The following is an 18,544-nucleotide window of genomic DNA, read 5'->3' as shown; positions in this document are numbered from 1 at the left end:
TGCAAGAACTGAAAGAATGAAGTTTGCACTTAATCAGGACAACTAATACAAAGGAGTAAAAAAAAGAAAAAGTGTTCCCCTGTGCTTAACACCACGCCATGAAGGCGTATAAGGGGTGTGGGGGTAACGCCCCACACTTTCCTGATCCGGTCATGAGCATGGTGGAATGACAAACAGGTGGATGCACGCGCATGGCTCTCAGCCATACGTCAGAGCTCTGACGTCAACATAGTGGCCACAGCCAGAAGAGGGGGTGCTTTTCAGAGGGTGACAAGTGGAGTTTCCGGGTTTGTTCTTTTCTGTAGACCATTGAACTGAGTGTTTCTTTTTTTGTTGTCTTAGTTTCACTTCTAGTGAGAAGAATCTAAGTGCATTGCGAAAGGAAATATGCCTAACTGTGCTATTTACGGCTGTAGCAATCATTACAAAAAGACGAAAGGAACGAATATCAAGTATTTTGAGTTTCCTGTTAAAGAAGAAGAATTTTGTTACGAATGGGTATTGGCTTGCAGGCGAAAGGACAAATAAACAATTTTATACCTCTCTCTCTCTTTTTATATATATCTATATATATCTATATCTATCTATATATATATATATATATATATATATATATATATATATATATATATATATATATATATATACACACATACACACAGACACACACACACATACATATAATATATATGTGCATGTATTGTGTGCTTTCACGTATCACATTTTACGTTGCTTTTCTGCCTACTTGGGCTGATTGCGGCGATAAGACTTCATGATCATATGAAATTTGATCAAGGGACAAACACAAATACTCTTAGCCAGTTCAGGATTCGAACCCGGTAACTTCCGTGGCAATATCGCGAGTCAAGAAGCCGGCACCCTCAGTCACCGAAGCGACTCACGTATATGTATATATTCAGTCTTAGGTGTGTGTATATTTACGTATATGTATGTATACGTACTATACATAATATGTGTATATATAGGGTTATTAATGCAGTCTGTGTTATATGCTCTTTCGTGCCTCAAATTTATTTCTAAGTTCCCCGTGCATATAGTACCGTACCATGAAGGCACATTTTAGAGGTTTTAGGTGTAGGGACCCACACATTCTATATCTCGGTCATTTAGGAGGCGATGTAATCCGTACCACGCTCCGGACGCCTTTACCCCCTCCCCCTCCCCCGTGGAAGGAAGTCTTCTATAGAATACAGCTGGATCGCGAAACAATTATTGCACAGTGAAAACCCTTCCGTTCCCAACACATCTAATGTTTCTTCTCCCAATATGGTCAAATGCTTACTCATTTAGGTATCTCCAGTGACGTGCCCAAGGGAGGGTTGGTGGGGTCATTACCCCATTTGACATTGTCCTTAAAAAAAAAGAACGTCAAAAACAGGAAAATATGGCCAAATGAGGACTGACCACCAAAAATAGTATGCGTAACCCCTCTCCCTGCCGAAAATCATTGGCACGTCACTCTTTATCTCGGACACATTTTTAAAAACAACTCACCAGAAGTTTGTATAATTTCGTATTACAGACTGAAGTAAAGCACTTTTAACACGATCAAATGAATCATGAACAAGTCCTTGAATTGAACGCTTAAAAGGAAATGATGTCAGAGACAACGCTATTTTTCTCTTGGATCCAAGGTTCAGTCAAAGAATTTCTATTTAGGAATGGTTCTAATTAACGCACATTTATATCCTCAGTATATTCTAGAACTTTGCGCAGATAAATGATTTATAAATATTGCCAGTAGTTCAACTCCACTTATTGAAGAACATTCCCTCTCGCGCCTTCCAGAGATTAAAAATTACAACGAATCGCTCTACGTGTGGCGATACCTTTGCTGTGCAGCTTCCAAATGCTGACAAGTCTCTACATAGTGCTCAAGTTTGCTGCGACAATATTGAAAGCTCAAGAAAAGTTTACGTGCAATATTATCAACAACAGGGTTATAGAACATTCTCCGTCTTACCTTGATAAGTATTTCTCCCCTTAAATTATCGTCACATTATTCAAAAACCAAAAATCCTAGTTTTATCTAATGTAAACAGAAATATTTCCTGAAGGTGTGTGTGTGTGTGGGGGGGGGGGGACTTGAGCCCCCTGATTCCCACCTTGGATACGCGCGCTATTAACAATAACAGGGTTATAGAACATTCTTCGTCTTGCCTCGATAATTGTATCTCTTTAAATTATCATCACATTATTCAAGAAGACAAGAACCTAATTTTATCTAGTGTAAACTGAAAAATTTCCTTTCCTGGAGAGGGGGGCTCGAGCCACCTGATTTCCACCATGGAGACGTGCTAGTAACAATAACAGGGTTATTGAACATTCTGCGTCTTTTCTTGATAATTATTTCTCTCAAATTATCATCACAAAATCCTAATTTTATTTAAAGTAAACAGAAAAAAATCCTGAAGGTAGGGGGGGAGAGGCCTCGAGCCCCTTGATTCCCACCTTGGATACGCGCTATTAATAATAAGAGGGTTATAGAACATTCTTCGTCTTGCCTCGACAATAATTTCTCCTTAAATTATCATCATATTATTCAAGAAGACAAATACCTAATTTTATCTATTGTAAACTGAAACATTTCCAGGGGGGGGGGGGGGTCGAGCCACCTGATCCCCACCTTGGATACGCGCTAGTAACAATAACAGGGTTATAGAACATTCTCCGTCCTTTCTTAATAACAGAAAACTTTCGGGGGGGGGGGGGGGGGCTCGAGTCCACTAAGTTCCCCTCCTTGGATACATGCCTGGCTCAGTACACCATGGTTATGGTTATTCCGCGTGTTTTGAAGTTATATTGAGTCTGTAGTTGAAATTTGTTTCACGAAGAACGCTTCTCTGTAAAGCGAACGGACTCCCTGTAGCCCTCTCCTGCAACGATGATGACATCATGCGCCGGAAGGGAGAGTTTTCAGGATCGGCTTGCATCCACCTCTTTAGTCTTTACACCATGGGTCATGAGTGGGGGTGATGTGATCAGCATCACGCCCCTGACCGCCTTTACCGCCCAGGGTTTCCCCCAGGTACCCATGTTATTCGACGTTGGGTGGGCGCTGAGGCCGCTTCCATCGTTAGAAAAGTTCCCGGATTTCAACCGGCCAGGGATCGAACCCGGGACCTTGAGCATGGTAGTCAGACACGTTACCGACTGAGCCAGCGCGGCCAAAGGAGGTAATGCAGAATCAAAGTATATTCTCCTCTTAAACAATGACAAAAATAAATGTATTCACAAACTGTGAGATGCTCACCTGACTTGTACCTGAACAGGATATGGTTTAATGGGTTCGCATTGAAGCTCCACAGTGTGATCAGTCTTTCCTTTGAACAGATGCCCCATCATCACAGGACTGATGGCTCCCCATGCTTTAGGGACATTGAAGAACAATGCCAAGGCTATAATAAGAAATTACTTATTTAAGTATGTGAATAGTGTTAAAGTTGCTCTTCAGTTACCACCAGTAGCGTACGCAGGATTTCATCAAGGGGGGGGGGGTGTTATTTCTAAAACTTTTTTCCAAATTCACATTACCATTGTTTTATTATACTTTAATTAAATAATAATAATCACAATTAATTAATAATACTTATAATTAATTAATTAGCTGAATTAATACTAATAATACTACAAATACCACTACTACTACTAGTAAGTAGTAGAGACCTATATAAATATAGTATTTATGAAAACAATAGAACGAAATTACTTTCTAGTCATTCGATATTTATCAAATCCTGGGAGCATTGTTTTGTTTCTTTGTTACGAAATAATTGTCTGGTCAACGAGGTGAGACATTTCAAGGGTGAAGAAGATCAATAAATACAAGAAAATATATTAAAATCAATTGAAATAATCAAAGTATGGAACTCATCCAAGGAGCTGCGGTGATCTGGTCGGTAGAGCGTCTGACAAGTGACAATCATGCGGGAGATCCGGATTCGATTCCCGAAATTGGTTGGAATTTTTCCGGCTTTTTCCACGCATAAATGTCCCCGATAATTCACATCTGGATTATCTCGCTGTTCTTACCAACAAAACATTTTACAATAGTTAAGCTTATTGTGGTTTTAATAATTGTCTAGTCAACAAGGTGAGACATTTTAAAGAGAGACATTCAAACGAGCTGTGGTAAACAATATAATGGGAACGCGAATTGGTGACTGTATTCTTGCCCGCCTAGCCTTTGTCTATACATTAGCCTCTTGCAACGTACCAACAACTTTATTTAGTTAATTCTCATTGTTCACACACACAAAAATACATGTTCGTTGAACACTGGCGTACGTAGAGGGATGGCTGATGGTGTTCCAGCCCCTACCGAAATTTTGATAAAATCAGAATTTACAAATAAAAATCCGTTAAGAACTTTAAAAAATCAAAATATGTAAATGCGAAACCTCTTTTAAAGTGAATCCCGATTACCATTTTTGTCATTGAATACAAATTTAATAGACTGAAAAGCTCCAAAAATACGAAATATTTTATTATGCATCCTGCCCTCCAAATCGAAGCCATTTGCTATCCACATTTACTATTCCAGCCCCTCCCAAAAAAAAAAATCCTGCGTACGCCAGTGTGTTGAACATTGTTGCAACTGAGATACAAAACAACTGTTTTCTCTTTTAAATCATAGTTACCCTAACCTAACCTCATAAACTCGTGGTTATTTTCAAGGCATCACTCTGAAAGACGCGTGTGTTTGGAATGCTGTGCTTTTCTCCATGCTGCACGGAAATAATAATTCAAATTATTATATTATTATTATTAGTAGTAGTAGTAGTAAAAGTAGTAATAGTAATATTATTGTACCAGATCTTTGACTGTGAAAAATTGGCCATTTAATTTTTCTCCACAGCATTTGTCATAATATTTCACAAGCTCAAGGGGAGGGGTTAAACCCCGTAACACCCTCCTTGCGTACGCCACTGGTTACCACAAACTTAATGGTATGGTTCAACAAATATGGCCTCAATACATCTAATAATTCCCTTAACAATTGTGAAGGGTTGTGTCCTTCCAATAATCCTCTGTGTCAACAATGTCAAGACTAGTTTATAAATCTTTGCAGAAGCTACATTCACAGTTGAAATGGTACGAATAATGAAGACCATGTAGAGTAATAGTAATATAAGGAAGGAGGTGTTTCTGGACAGACAGCCTCATTAATGGAGAGAGCATGTGTAAGTATCAGGCTCCCGTGTAGCCAAGTTGTTAGCGCTCTCACCTTTGATATGAGCGGTCCTGGGTTTGATTCCCAGTGGGAGCCCCCAAAATTTCAGCATTGTCCAAGCATCATGAGGACAATTAATGGTGCTACTTGAAAAGAAGTAACAGCTCATCACAAAAGCCAGAAAAAGGAGTGATGAGACCTGATGCAATGAGCACGTATCACCCAATAAAAAGCTGCTCTGGCAGGGCCTGACCCTTCCGAGGACTGTTGCACCACAGAGTTTACTTTAGTTCTTTTAGCACGGGTAAGTTTCCTGAATTTCACAAGTCTCTCTATGTCTTGCTCTTCTTTGCAGCATTTCTGTAAGATGATGCACTTAGCCACCAGAAGCATCTTGCCACAACCCTCTTGCTCCTACTCGAAGCCTGGATTTCCCACAGCTTAAGGAAAGTTGATCCTTGGGAAAGAGCCATTTCTTGTGTCCCCACAAATAGCTACTGCTATTCTCCCTACAGTGTGTCTGATTCCCCACGCCTGCACCAATCTCACCATATCCACAAGATTGAAAATTGTGCGTCATCTGCTAGTGATACAACTCAAAAGAAATTTGTGTGGCAATTCTATTCCTGGCAATAGAATGAAATAACGACTTTACGTGATGTAATGAATATTTTTACCAATTTTATTATAACAGGAACTATGCTAGAGGCATTGTATCATTACACTTTGAATAATGGTAGCACTGTCAATTGTCAAATTATCTGCGAAGACATGCATTTCAGATGCAAATGGAAAATTTAATCTGTCAAGCTATTATATTTTTAGCTCTTTTTACTTTGTAACTCAATGATGACCAAAATGTCAGTTATCAAGTTTTACTCCAGAGCCCTTCAATTAATAATTTTGTAAGAAAGGCATTTTAATACTATTATTAGACGTTTAATGGGTTTTCTGTTAATTGATTGTTGAAGAAAATAACGAGTAGTATGCAACAGCAATAACAGAAGAGTTATTTTCTTCATGTTTCATATCTTTTGTCTGCATACAGAGTTAACATTGTTATCCCCTAGCTGCTTTCTATAAACATTTTACCTCATAACAGTGATGATTTTTAATTATTTCAGGTAAGTCGACAAGACTGCTTCCATCTTTCATCACATTTCTTTGTTGGGCCTCCCCAATGACGCAATGGTAGCATCGTTGCCTTGTAATCAAGGGGTCCCGGGTTTGATACCTGGTGGAGGCACATAGTGGTTCGGATCCTACTTTAAACTGTAGGTCCAGTCCCGATTAGCCTTACTGTGCACAAAGTGGACTTAAAACACCAAATCAAACCAAACCAAACATTTCTTTGTTCTGACAGCAGGTGGCTTTTTACTATTCGCACATACTTAACGAAACTTCAGACCAGTATGCACTTAGTCAGGTAAGTAGTTATTGTTATTGAAGATTTCCTGAGGAACTTCTGAACTGTGCTTGATAATAATGCACTTAACATTTTTTGTAGGGAGAATAAGAAACTTGGAAAAATGCATATTTGCAATGCATGCATATGTGCACTCACTCACTCTCTCTCTCTCACGCACACACACAGATAGAGAGAGGGGGATTGATTAGGTAATGGACTATTTTTTTTCTTTAGAGTGGCCTTCGATTGTCACAATTACCAATTGCATGCAAATAAATAATGCATTTTTAAGTATTATGTTTTGAAGAACCAACACTCCCTTTTCCAGGCTTTCACTTTTAATACAGAGGATCAAGATTATGATTGCACCAGGTGAAATTTTTGGAAGACATACCTACTTCCACTATTGTTACTGTAATCTTGATCATCACTAATTTAGAAATTATAGAATGCAAGTAAAACATACATACAAGAATAATAATACTGAACTCACCTCGAATACATTGTAACTTTTCATCCGCATCTTTCACGTAATCAAGACTAAATTTTACATGCACTTTCCTCAGTGCTGTATTGTTAGTCAAAAGTTTCTTGTATGATTCCAAAATTTCTGTAAAGAAGATGAGAAAGTGTGTTGGTTTTGAATTATTAAGCACCACGTATACAAGCTTATAGCACATTTTGACATATCATTTCTTGCAACAATGAGAAAAACACAGAAGTCATCTGACAATTTTTCTTCGAACCTGGGCACTTTGATTGGCTCACAGAAAAAAAAAATCATGGAGATAAAAAGGTTACATACTGAAATATATATATTTTTATTTTTTATTAATGTGCTTCACTCCTGCAATGAAGATTCAGGAGCGACATATGTAAGAAAATCCCGAAAACTTTGACCTTCTGTAACTGTAAAACTAAAAGGCCCACAGAAAAGTAAAAATGATGTTATCTCTTACCTAGGCTACAAGTATACAAAATTTCATGGAGATCCATGTCGGTGGGCAACACGAACTAGGTGATTTGACATAGAATGACCTACAGGGAAAGCTGGTTTATATGTACACAAATCAAACTTCATGAAATGCAACAGAGAATTACAAATAATTTTATACTTAACTATTTGGTAACAGTCTTTCACATTTCTCTTCACTCGAGACACTGACTTCACTCATTCTCCCAGTTTTACTCAGTTTCAGAAGAGGCTTGTTAAGTTTCTTGATGGAGGATGTCAACTGAAATGTAGTTTCATTTGCCATCATCCCTGTCAGACTCTGCTTTGGTGCCCTTAGCACCTCTTTCACCTATAAACAAGAAACAGCAATTATAAGGAGAGGCATACTGGGTACCACAGCCAGTATATTCATCAGGTGTTTCTAGAAGAATGCAACGTCTTGTTCCTATTTGTGCTGAGAGCCGCTTTAGGGAGAATTCACACAGAAGTGGAAGAGAAAAGTGGCAAGTGACACTTAACCACAAACTACATCCTAGTGACACTATGAATTGATTTATTGAAATTGAATCCCAATATCAGATATCATTTCAAAGAGTCCGGGAGTCCTTTGAGATATTATTTTTTTATGAATAAACCTTAATTATTTCCTTGCAAAAAAAATTACAGGTAAGATTTAAGACTGTCACGATTTTTCCCTTTCTTCTTTTTTTCATTGCCACGTACATAAATGGATTACAAAACAATTTAGAACAATGAAATAGTAAGATTAGAAAAGGTAAGCTGCAAAGAAATATAACAAAACTTAGAATTATTGATGGTAATTTTAATGTACATATCAGTTCAGTACGTGCCCTCTAGTTTGGCTTCGTTTGGTTCGGCCTGCCCTTACTGATTTCTTTTTTTTTTTTTTAGTTTTGTAGGCCAATAATATCTTTTAACAGTTCGGTTTTTACTTTTGGCCTACGTGTTGTCTACTCAGTAAAAGGAATACTGTACAGCATTTACTTTTTTTATTGTCTCATATAAATTAGTGACAGTGTTTATACCGTTGTGTTTTGAGATTTTCGTTTCATTTTCATACTTAATGAACCAGCTATCAACAGTTTCATTTGTGAGTGAAGGTAAAGAAAGTAGACGACACCTGACGAGAAAAACATCACGTTGTCGGTAAGTACGAAGTAGGCCAGATATAGTTTGTTATTTGTACAGTAAAATACACTTCAACATGGTTTAAACTACCATATAACTAATTTTAATGTATGACCGTACCATGTATAGGATTTATTGGTCTTTTTGCATTACTTTGGTTCATTCGGCCATTTTTTACTTCAGCCTATGGTTCGGTCCCGAGGCGGCCGAACTAGAGGGCGCCTACTGTATGTGAAAGACTCTGTACTGGTTCAAAGTGATATTAGCACTTCTCTTTTAAAAAATTAATACGCTTTATTCTAAAAACAAATCACTTCATTTAGTACCTTTTTGTTGGAAAAACAGGCCAGCAAAACATGGTACATTTTAGCTCTGTCTTGCACATCCACATCGTCACAGAAGAACATGAATGTTTTCAAAACTTCAGACAACTCTGAAAAATAATGCAAAGCAATAGTTATTACGGTAGTTAAAAAGTAATAGAACAATATACTAGTACCAAACAGTCCAAGAAAATGTTAGAATATAGGTATAAATGTTATTTGACTCATTATTTGGTAGAACAATAGAAAATTTTACATAGCAGTTGGTGGGGCAAATTCCTATAAATTCATACCTTTATCTAAGAGCTGAATATTGCACCACATCTACATACTTACCATAAAAGAAAGATCCTGTATCATATTGTTTCATGAATTCATAGCAAAGTGATAATATTTGATGTCCTACCAACCAGCTCAGTGAGTTAACCAACTCTTCAGATGACAACTGCTGATGAAGGTATGACAATATTTCCTGAAAGAAAGCCATGTATTACATCTTCTATTCTATTTTTTTTAAAACTATATACTTGCTAGATCAATATAACAGTTTAGTTATTACAGTAATGTGTGATTTAAACCATGGGAGTGTAACATTTTGATAAACTTACAATCATAGCAAGTTGAGTTTAAGCTGAGGTCTGTTCGAAAAAGACTTGCATGGATTTTTTTCTAAATAATCATCCATTTTTATATATTTTTGTGCAAGTCTTTCTTGAACAGACATCATACATTCAAAAGAATAGTGTGTATTATTTAAAACAACACTGATTTAGTGGTAAGTTAAAACATTACAAAATCCTTTTATTCTTTATTTAATATAATTCAACAATACGTGTTGTTTTATTATACATATACCGGGTGGGGCACCTAAAAGTACCACTGGAAATATTTCGTGAACAACAATAAATATTGAAAAACTGCTTTTGCAGATATATAGGTATGAGAGGGGCTTATGATATTAGTGGACACAATACGTTCAACTACGTAAGGAAGTACGATTCTTAACATAAACTTAGTTTTTTTAAATGAAAACCCCATTCTATTTTCAGCTCATTTGAAAGTATGGAAAAATCATTAAGAATGGCTTTGTTACATTGTAATATGTCAAGTATTTCTCAAGTAATTGTAACCTGAAGTTGAGCATGAAGGCACATCCTTCATTATGCCTGTTGGCAGAGCAGAGTGCAGATGCCGTCATGCATACAGCCTGCACGCATGTGCTGCATTTTTCCTACACTAAGAAAATCCATCAGAACTCCTTTAATAGTGGTTTTGGAATTTTTTTTAAAGATACATGTTTTGTTCAGAATTGAAAAAGGAACAAAATTGATTCTTACCGTTTTTTTCATATCTCGCACTTATAACGATAAAAGTTGTTTTTGGACTTTTTGGGTCGCCGTTTCGTTTATGCCAGAACATATTTTTGTTTTACATTTCTAGTTTACACTTTAAAACTGCTTAAGAAAACCCAAGGATTCTTTGCTGTTTGTAATAAAAAACTTCTAAAATAAACTAGCGGTTAATAAATTTTTAATTTGCCCTGGAAAGCTGGAGGGCTTTGTTTTTACATAGTTAAAACTAATACAAAAATTACCTCCAGTTGCCTTAGATTAATCTTAGGTTAGTAACATAGATTAATAAACAGAAAATAAACACTTTAACCTCAATTAAAAGAATATGTTCGACCTACTTAAGAAATTTACTCAGCGCTGAGCTTTCACTTTTACTGTAATCAACACATCCGACGATATAAAAGTACACATCTCGAGAGCTCTCTGGGGGGGAACACTATTGGCAGAAGCTCCTTGATGTCTTCTTTCCCTCGAAGATCTTCGACGTCTATCCCTTGAAGTAATTCACCACCGAATTCATAGTTCAACGGTCGAACTTGGTCTCAACGTTGCCACCTCGATTAGCAAATTCTCAGTTCACAACTACACACTTGCAGTGTTCTTTTCACTTCTCATGTTATAAAAGTTGCCACGAGAAAAACAGTCTGTATTTAAATACAATTCCGTGAGCTCTTTTCCCAATCACGAGAACGTTCAAATGTCCGGAACACAGGTCACTGTTAACTGTCCACTAGGCAGACGACATCTACAAAAACAGTCCATGAAGAACTAACTGCAACTTGCTGCCAATAGCACAATCAAATTCGCGAATTCTCCATACCCAGAGATCTCGACGCCAACTGCTGCATGTAAACTTCTGCAGCCAACACGCAAAGTAACGTGGCTTTTCACTCAAAGGCTCTACAAACACTGCTCGAAAAACTTCACCCCGTTTTTCTTTGTCCCTTTACACAATGCATAGTAAGGACAGTTCATTTTGCGTGAGGGGTGTTAATCTCTCTAACCTCGTTCTTGGAAGAAATAATCAGTCCTCAAAATAATCGGTTATACACTGTTATGGAGATACATCTAGTGAAACTATTTCATGACCTTTCTGCAAGGATTCTATGCATATTTTACACTTTACTTGACATTCTGGCATATAAAGGGGGGAAAATTATTGCCTGTGTGACATCATACATCCAAGATGGCTGCCTCTGCAGACATTAACAAACAAAAACTACCCTAACTCCTTTAGGAGTAATTTTGACCATTTGTAACTTTGTTGGGTTTTTACATGAACGGAAGACATGTGTATGAAGGATGCTTTCATTTGGAGGCATGCAATCATGTATTACAAATGTGTCAGAAACCATACATGACGTCCGAAATCCAAGATGGCCACCTTGGAGGTTCTGCACATGATATACTGTCCATATCCTGATTTAGAGTTCGATTATCAGATTTTTCCACAGGCATTTTCTGTTAATAATTAAAAAGTGAAAATATTATTATAATTTTTATAACTACAGTAGTGTCTAAAAGTTAAGCATAACTAAGATATGAGAAAATGTTTTATTAATAAAGTGACAGAACTGCATAAAACATAGTGAAAATTAATCAAAACGTTATATGGTAGCTATACAATAGAGTAAAATGCATGAAATTAACATTTTTTTTTAGTGCAAAGACGCACATGCAAAAAATAAGAAAATATAAGATACTTCCTTGACGAAAGAAAGTGGCTTGTGATGGGGTGAAGTTATTCCTAACAGCTACACAACCTTGCAATGACGTAGCATGATGCTATTTACAAAGTGGTTCAAGAGTTCTACAGACAGCTGGTTCCATTTCCCATGAAGAGGAGAGCGGAGCTCTAGAAATGTCTTTGTTGGAGGATCGCGAGCTAACTCTTTTCCTTAAGACACTACAGGATTTATGTCTGGGGACCTTGTGGCCAGTCCATGCGGTGGATTTATTCACCTTCAAGAAAGTCATCCACCAATTTGGTTCGATGCACACATGTATTATCATCTTTTCATCCTTGAAGTTGAAGTCTGAGCCGACTGCGCCTCTGAAAAGTCACACATGTTGTTGGAGTACCTCGCTTCTGTGCCTCGGGGTTTTAAGATTACCTCCAGCAGAGACGTGCAGCTCTGTACGTCCATTGAGCATGATGTCTTCCCATACCAAATATTCCATCTTGACCAAACTGATCCCTTTTCACGATATTCCTTGGATTAAATCGTGATCGAGGTTCTCTCCAGATTAATGTGCGATGGGAATCATTTTCCAAACTGAATCTGAACTGATCTGTGAAAGAGCATGTTCCTCCATTCGTTCAGGGTTCAATTTCGATGATGCTGACTCCACTGTAAGCGGGCCATTCTGTGCACTGGTTCAAGCAGGACACACATACAGACCAGCTGTCATGAGTCTCCGGTACACAGTTTGGTGAGAGAAACTCTAACCCCTGAGGTGGCTGCAAGCTTTGAGGACAGTTGCCTTGCAGGCATCGTCCGGTTTCGTCGTGTAGTTAATGCCAGATATCAGCCCTGTTGCGGCGCTGCTACTCGTTTACAACCTTGTTCCGGCCTACCATGAACACCTACTGTGTCTTGGAACTGTCGTCAAAGCCTGGAAATGACTGTGGCACAGTCAACGCTACCGTGACTTCAGTCTGAGTTTGACCTGCTTCCAGACGTCCGATGATTCTTCATTGTCGTCTTTGTGCCATGTTCTTACTGTACATGAAACACTTTACCAAGAGATTGTCCTCCGATCACAATGAGCGTTCGATACAGAATGAGGCACTCTTATTCTGATATGTTGTATTTTGTTTACCTTTCAATCACGGGCCTATTTGACACTAGCAGTACTGTTGCCTATGCGCGTAAGGTGAGGTACACTCCTTGGTACTTATTTATGTTGATCGTGCAATTCTCCCCCTTCCATTTCTCTACTTTTTGGACACTACCGTATTATAGTAAAGGAGTAATGACGTCGCCTGTGACTTCCTCATTCAACATTCTCCGGAGCTCTAGGCAGTGTCAATATGACAGGAATGATCTTCTTGTCATCCTCATTTTCTCTTTTCCCATCAACAGCCTATTGGATGATTCTTTTCTGGTTTTATTTGACTCCAATACTTTGAAATAACTCGTTCTGATAAAAAGTGCGAGGGGAACTTTGGTTGGAGCAAGACCTGAGCCTTTAACATCCCTTTTCGCGAACAGATATAATCATAATTTGCTGAAATATTTAATTTTGGTGTCATGCAAAATCCTATCATCATATTCATCTTAAAAATCCTGTCATCATATTCTGTGTGTAAGAGACACCCAAATATCAACCTCACTTCCACGAAGTACACCCTGGACTGCATTTAGCAGACTAACATCGCTCTGATGTCTAGGGCCTCCCTGATGGCACAGTGGTATCATCGTCGCCTTGTAATCAAGGGGTCCAGAGTTCGTTACCTGGTGGAGGCACATATAGCGGTTCAGATCCCACTTTAAATTGTAGGTCCAGTCCCAATTAACCTTACTGTGCATAAAGTGGACTTAAATAAAACACCAACTCAATAATCAATCAATCAATGCTCTGAGGTCTGGATCCATGGAACTTGAGTTGTGTGCTGCCCATATGTGTTTGTGATTGTCCTTTCATCTATTTCATCATATAATTCATTTGCATCTTTGAAATTAGTCAAAAGTAGCAGAAACGAGAAGTAAAATAAATCAATTCATTCTTTCATTCTGTCATCTTGTTCATCAAATCCAGGAGAACCAAGATTCAAGCACATCATCTTCTGCGCCATCAAATGAGTTCAACAACAACTTTTTTGCCTTCTTTGCAAGTACAAACACAAACTGGGATACCATTAATAGATAGTGTGAACGCTGCCGCCAAAGTGACCCTCACACCTTTCACCAGGAGGAGTTACTTCCAAGTATATTGGAGTGAAATAAAAGCAGAAAAGAAACATCTAAATCTACGCAGCCCAATAGGCTGTTGAATGGAGAAAGAGGAAAATGAGGATAACAAAAAGATCATTCTTGTCATATTCACACTACCTAGAACTTCAGAGAAGATTACAGTTGACATGTGGTTGTGGAAAGAGGAAATGCTCATGCATATGCCGGGATCAGTCTCTGCGACGTACTGAACTGTGTCTTTGTAGTGCAGATGAAGAAAACTGTGAAAACAATGACTTACAGGACAGAGACTCATATAAGAGTGACGAGGAATTTGAATAAAGTGACTATATTGATGATGATATTTCTCAAATGATTACAACCACTCTCAATCTTGATGACAGGTGAGCTGCTTAAATTTCAAAAGGCAATGTGGAATTCACAGGTGATGTTATTACTCCATTACTGTAATATTTATAATAATAGAAATGATACTGATAATAATAATAATTAGGGGTGTAAGGTGTGATCCTTCCACGTAGGACACCCAATTGTCAACCTCACTTCCACGTAGTACACCCTGGACTCAATTTTGCAGACAAACGAGGCTCTGGCGACTGGCCCTATGGACAGTATAATTCTGTGTGTTGTCCTGTCTTTGTTATTGTTTGTCCTTATGTGTGCTGAGTGTCCCTTTAAAGCCTCAGTTTTTAACGGAAGTGAGAATATTTTAAGATTTTTAGTTATGCAACGTTAGAGTTGTTATTTGTAACGGTAAGGGGCTGGACCCCATATATTGTGACGGGTGCAAAATAGGCTAAGTGCTGACGCACCCAAATTTTTATAATCAAATTCCAAATTCAAATAATAATAATTAAAATTTCTCACTTGTTTTTTATTAACAGAAAATGCCTGTGGAAAAATCTGATAAAGGATAATGAGGATATGGACAGTATATCATGTGCAGAACCTCCAAGGTGGCCATCTTGGATTTGACGTCATGTATGGTTGTCATGTATGTAATACATGATTGCATGCCTCCAAATGAAAGCATCCTTCATACACATGTCTTCCTTTCGTGTAAAAACCCAACAAACTTACAAATGGTCAAAATTACTCCTAAAGGAGTTAAGGAGTTAGGGTAATTTTTGTTTGTTAATGTCTGCAGAGGCAGCCATCTTGGATGTATGATGTCACACAGGCAATACGCCACAATAGTAGGCATCAACAAAGTATCACAGGCAATAATTTTCCCCCGTTATATGCCAGAATGTCAAGTAAAGTGTAAAATATGCATAGAAACCTTGCAGAAAAGGGCACGAAATAGTTTCACTAGATATATCTCCATAACAGTGCGAGATATGAAAGAAAAATTATATTAAAGAGGAAATAAAATAAAAAGAAGACTTAATTCAGGAAATGCAATATAATACTACAAGTAAAATTACTATTTTATATATTTTAACTTTTAATTTCTTAGAGAAAAATAACATGCATTTCCTGAATTAATTCTACTTTTTATTTTATTTCCTCTTTAATATAATTTTCATTTGTTTATATTATTAAGCATATCTTTTATCAATATTTCATAAGATTTGGTTGCTTGCAAAAGTTAATCCGTTTATCTCCTTTTTAGTAATAGTATTTTATTTATATATCATGTCAGGTTAGAAAAAAAGTTCGTGCCTCAGTCCAAGCAATAAGTTGTGTAATAATTCTGTTTGTTTCAGCATTTGACTTATACCAATCATCCGTATACCGTCTCCTTCCTTCCCTCCCCTCATGAAGCTCGTCCATTCTATCGGCCAATTTTTTGCTTGCAGCTCGAAAAAGAGAATCAGAATTCTGTAACTTTTTAATACCACTTATTTTGCGAAGATTATCCATAAAAATCATCTTGCACGGTGGACGAAATTCAGGCACTATTTTGCTTAACTCAACGAGTCTCGCAACATCCTCACCTCCATCGACTGTGTATTCAAAAATCTTGTATAGCAGTTCAAGTGGTAAGTCAGTTATACAAGTTGTCATTTTTTACAAGATGTTATTTAAATAGAAGTTTCTTGGTATTTATATATAAATTTTCTCGGGGAAAAACACAAAACTCACAATCAAGTCAAAATTTAATAAGATTCTATTTACTAGAAAAAAAAACACTTTTAAACTAAGTTAGTTGTTTTCCACTGCACTATTTGAATTTTTGAATAATCACATGTTAGTTATGAATGCATTGTTGACATCCTGTCTACGTCAAGCAAGTTACATGATCCTCTATCTCTTTTTATAGAGAAAAAAAAATGTCACGACCTTCCCAAGCTAGTATTATTGACGTGAGATTCTTAAGAAGTTGACGTCACATCTACACACACGCACGCACACTCGGGGAATGCAAAACTATTGATTTTGTCAACAACTAAGTTAGATGAGAATTCTTGCCAACATTTCTGTGTTGCAGAAGTTTCTTTGGAAAAATAATTGCATTTAAGAAATTATTAGACCCGTCTAGTTCGATATACTTTTAGACATATTGTGGAATGCAATAGTAGAACTGTGTTTTTTGAACTTCTGCAACTATAAACAAATTTTTATACAATAAAATTGGAATTTGAACTCTTGCGTAAAACAAATTTTCAGTTTTTATACTTGTAAAATCAGCTAAAATCAGTTAAATTACACTAAGAGAACTCACTATGAAATTGTTAGATTTTGGGGAGAGGAGGGTATTTACTCGTACCCCCTTCTCTGACTACTGAGGAGCACTGGAAAAACACCTTTATACTCTTCAAATATTCTCGCAATATTAACTAATTTGTAATACGAAAACCCTTTAAGTATCCTAAGCGCGAACCGCATCTGAAACAGTAAGCCAATCAGAAAACACCACAGTAACCCACAGATGTCTGTCAAGTAAACCGGAAGTAAACCGGAAGTAGACCGGAAGTAAACCGGAAGTAGACCGGAAGTAAACCGGAAGTAGACCGGAAGTAGACCGGAAGTAGACCAGAAGTGGACCGGAAGTGGACCGGAAGTAGACCGGAAGTAACTTAGCACTTAATTTTAACTTAGCACTTCGCTTTAATTATTGAAAAATAAAATTTTAGCAAAAGTTATAGAGGGATTTTCAAAAATTAGCAATTTTGCACTATGAAAATTGGAATTTGAGCTTTGACTTTTTTTTTGCGCTTGTATTGTGTCACTTTTGTAAGAGTCAAAGTTCGATTTTGAGTATATTACTGTATAGGTGTACACAATAAAAGTAAACCAAAATTTCGGGGGTGGCCTAGAACGAAGCGTTCTCCCTACTTACTTGTTAACTCAGAAAGATGTATCAGAACCTTTTAGATAATTTGTCAAAACTTACTTATGTACAAACTAGACATTTTATTGTAACCTGCAGTTGTTGGAACCTAACAACTTTCCTAAGCATAACACATAGTATGCAAAAGAGTAACATGTTTGTTACGATACACGAATGGCATCTAAAGGGGGATATGCATGTTATGACACACAAATCAACTTGTGAGAATGTTTGTTTCAAGCATCAACTTCAGGTTACAATTACTTGAGAACTACTTGACGTATTACAATGTAACAAACGCCATTCTTAATGTTTTTTCCGTACTTTCAAAAGTGCTGAAAATAAAATGGGGTTTCCATTAAAAAAAACAACAACTAAGTTTATGTTGAAAATCGTACTTCCTTGCGTAGTTGAACGTATTGTGTCCACTAATTTCATGAGCCCCTCTCATACCTATATATCTGCGAAAACAGTTTTTCAATATTTATTGTTGTTCACGAAATATTTCCGGTGGTACTTTCAGATGCCCCACCTGGTATAGTGACTTCTCAAACTTCTCATTCTTACAATCAGACCCAGTAGAGTTGAATTGAGAATTAGATTAAATATACATTTATATTCATTAAAAACAAACAAAATGGCATAATTTTGTACTAAATCACATGCAATTTGCAGAAATGCCAGGTATTTAAACTTACCTAATTTATCGACAAACCAATATAGATATATTCCTATATTGGCCGATAATGATAGAGTATCAATTAATCTGTTCCACTGGGATTTGAAAATGTGAAGTTAAATGAAAATGCAGAAGGGGGGGGGGGACATGATACAAAACTAGAATATTGTTAGAAAGGTAGATGTTTTAATTTTATCATGAACAAACCAAAATCTAACTTCAGAAAAATATAAACTTTTCAGTGGATTTACAAATCCAACATCTTCTGGAAAATTAACACTGTAAAAGCA

The 18,544-nt window shown here is 37.0% G+C and overlaps 1 protein-coding gene across 2 annotated transcripts in view; it reads right to left on the bottom strand.

The window, feature by feature from the left end:
• LOC146003552 (AP-5 complex subunit beta-1-like) overlaps positions 1 to 18,544 on the bottom strand; it is a 55,352-nt gene that overhangs the window by 4,710 nt on the left and 32,098 nt on the right. For both annotated transcript variants that reach the window (XM_083141848.1, XM_083141849.1), the window contains exons 11-15: positions 9,366 to 9,501; positions 9,033 to 9,139; positions 7,723 to 7,906; positions 7,096 to 7,212; positions 3,275 to 3,419 (exon numbers count right to left, since the gene is read on the bottom strand). In XM_083141848.1, coding sequence (XP_082997974.1) covers positions 3,275 to 3,419; positions 7,096 to 7,212; positions 7,723 to 7,906; positions 9,033 to 9,139; positions 9,366 to 9,501 — 689 coding nt within the window. The remainder of the gene's footprint in view (positions 1 to 3,274; positions 3,420 to 7,095; positions 7,213 to 7,722; positions 7,907 to 9,032; positions 9,140 to 9,365; positions 9,502 to 18,544) is intronic.

This window comes from Lepisma saccharinum, chromosome 20, assembly GCF_977018435.1.
Source record: "Lepisma saccharinum chromosome 20, izLepSacc3.1, whole genome shotgun sequence".
NCBI lineage: Eukaryota > Metazoa > Arthropoda > Insecta > Zygentoma > Lepismatidae > Lepisma > Lepisma saccharinum.
This window is presented reverse-complemented; position numbering and strand designations above follow the sequence as displayed.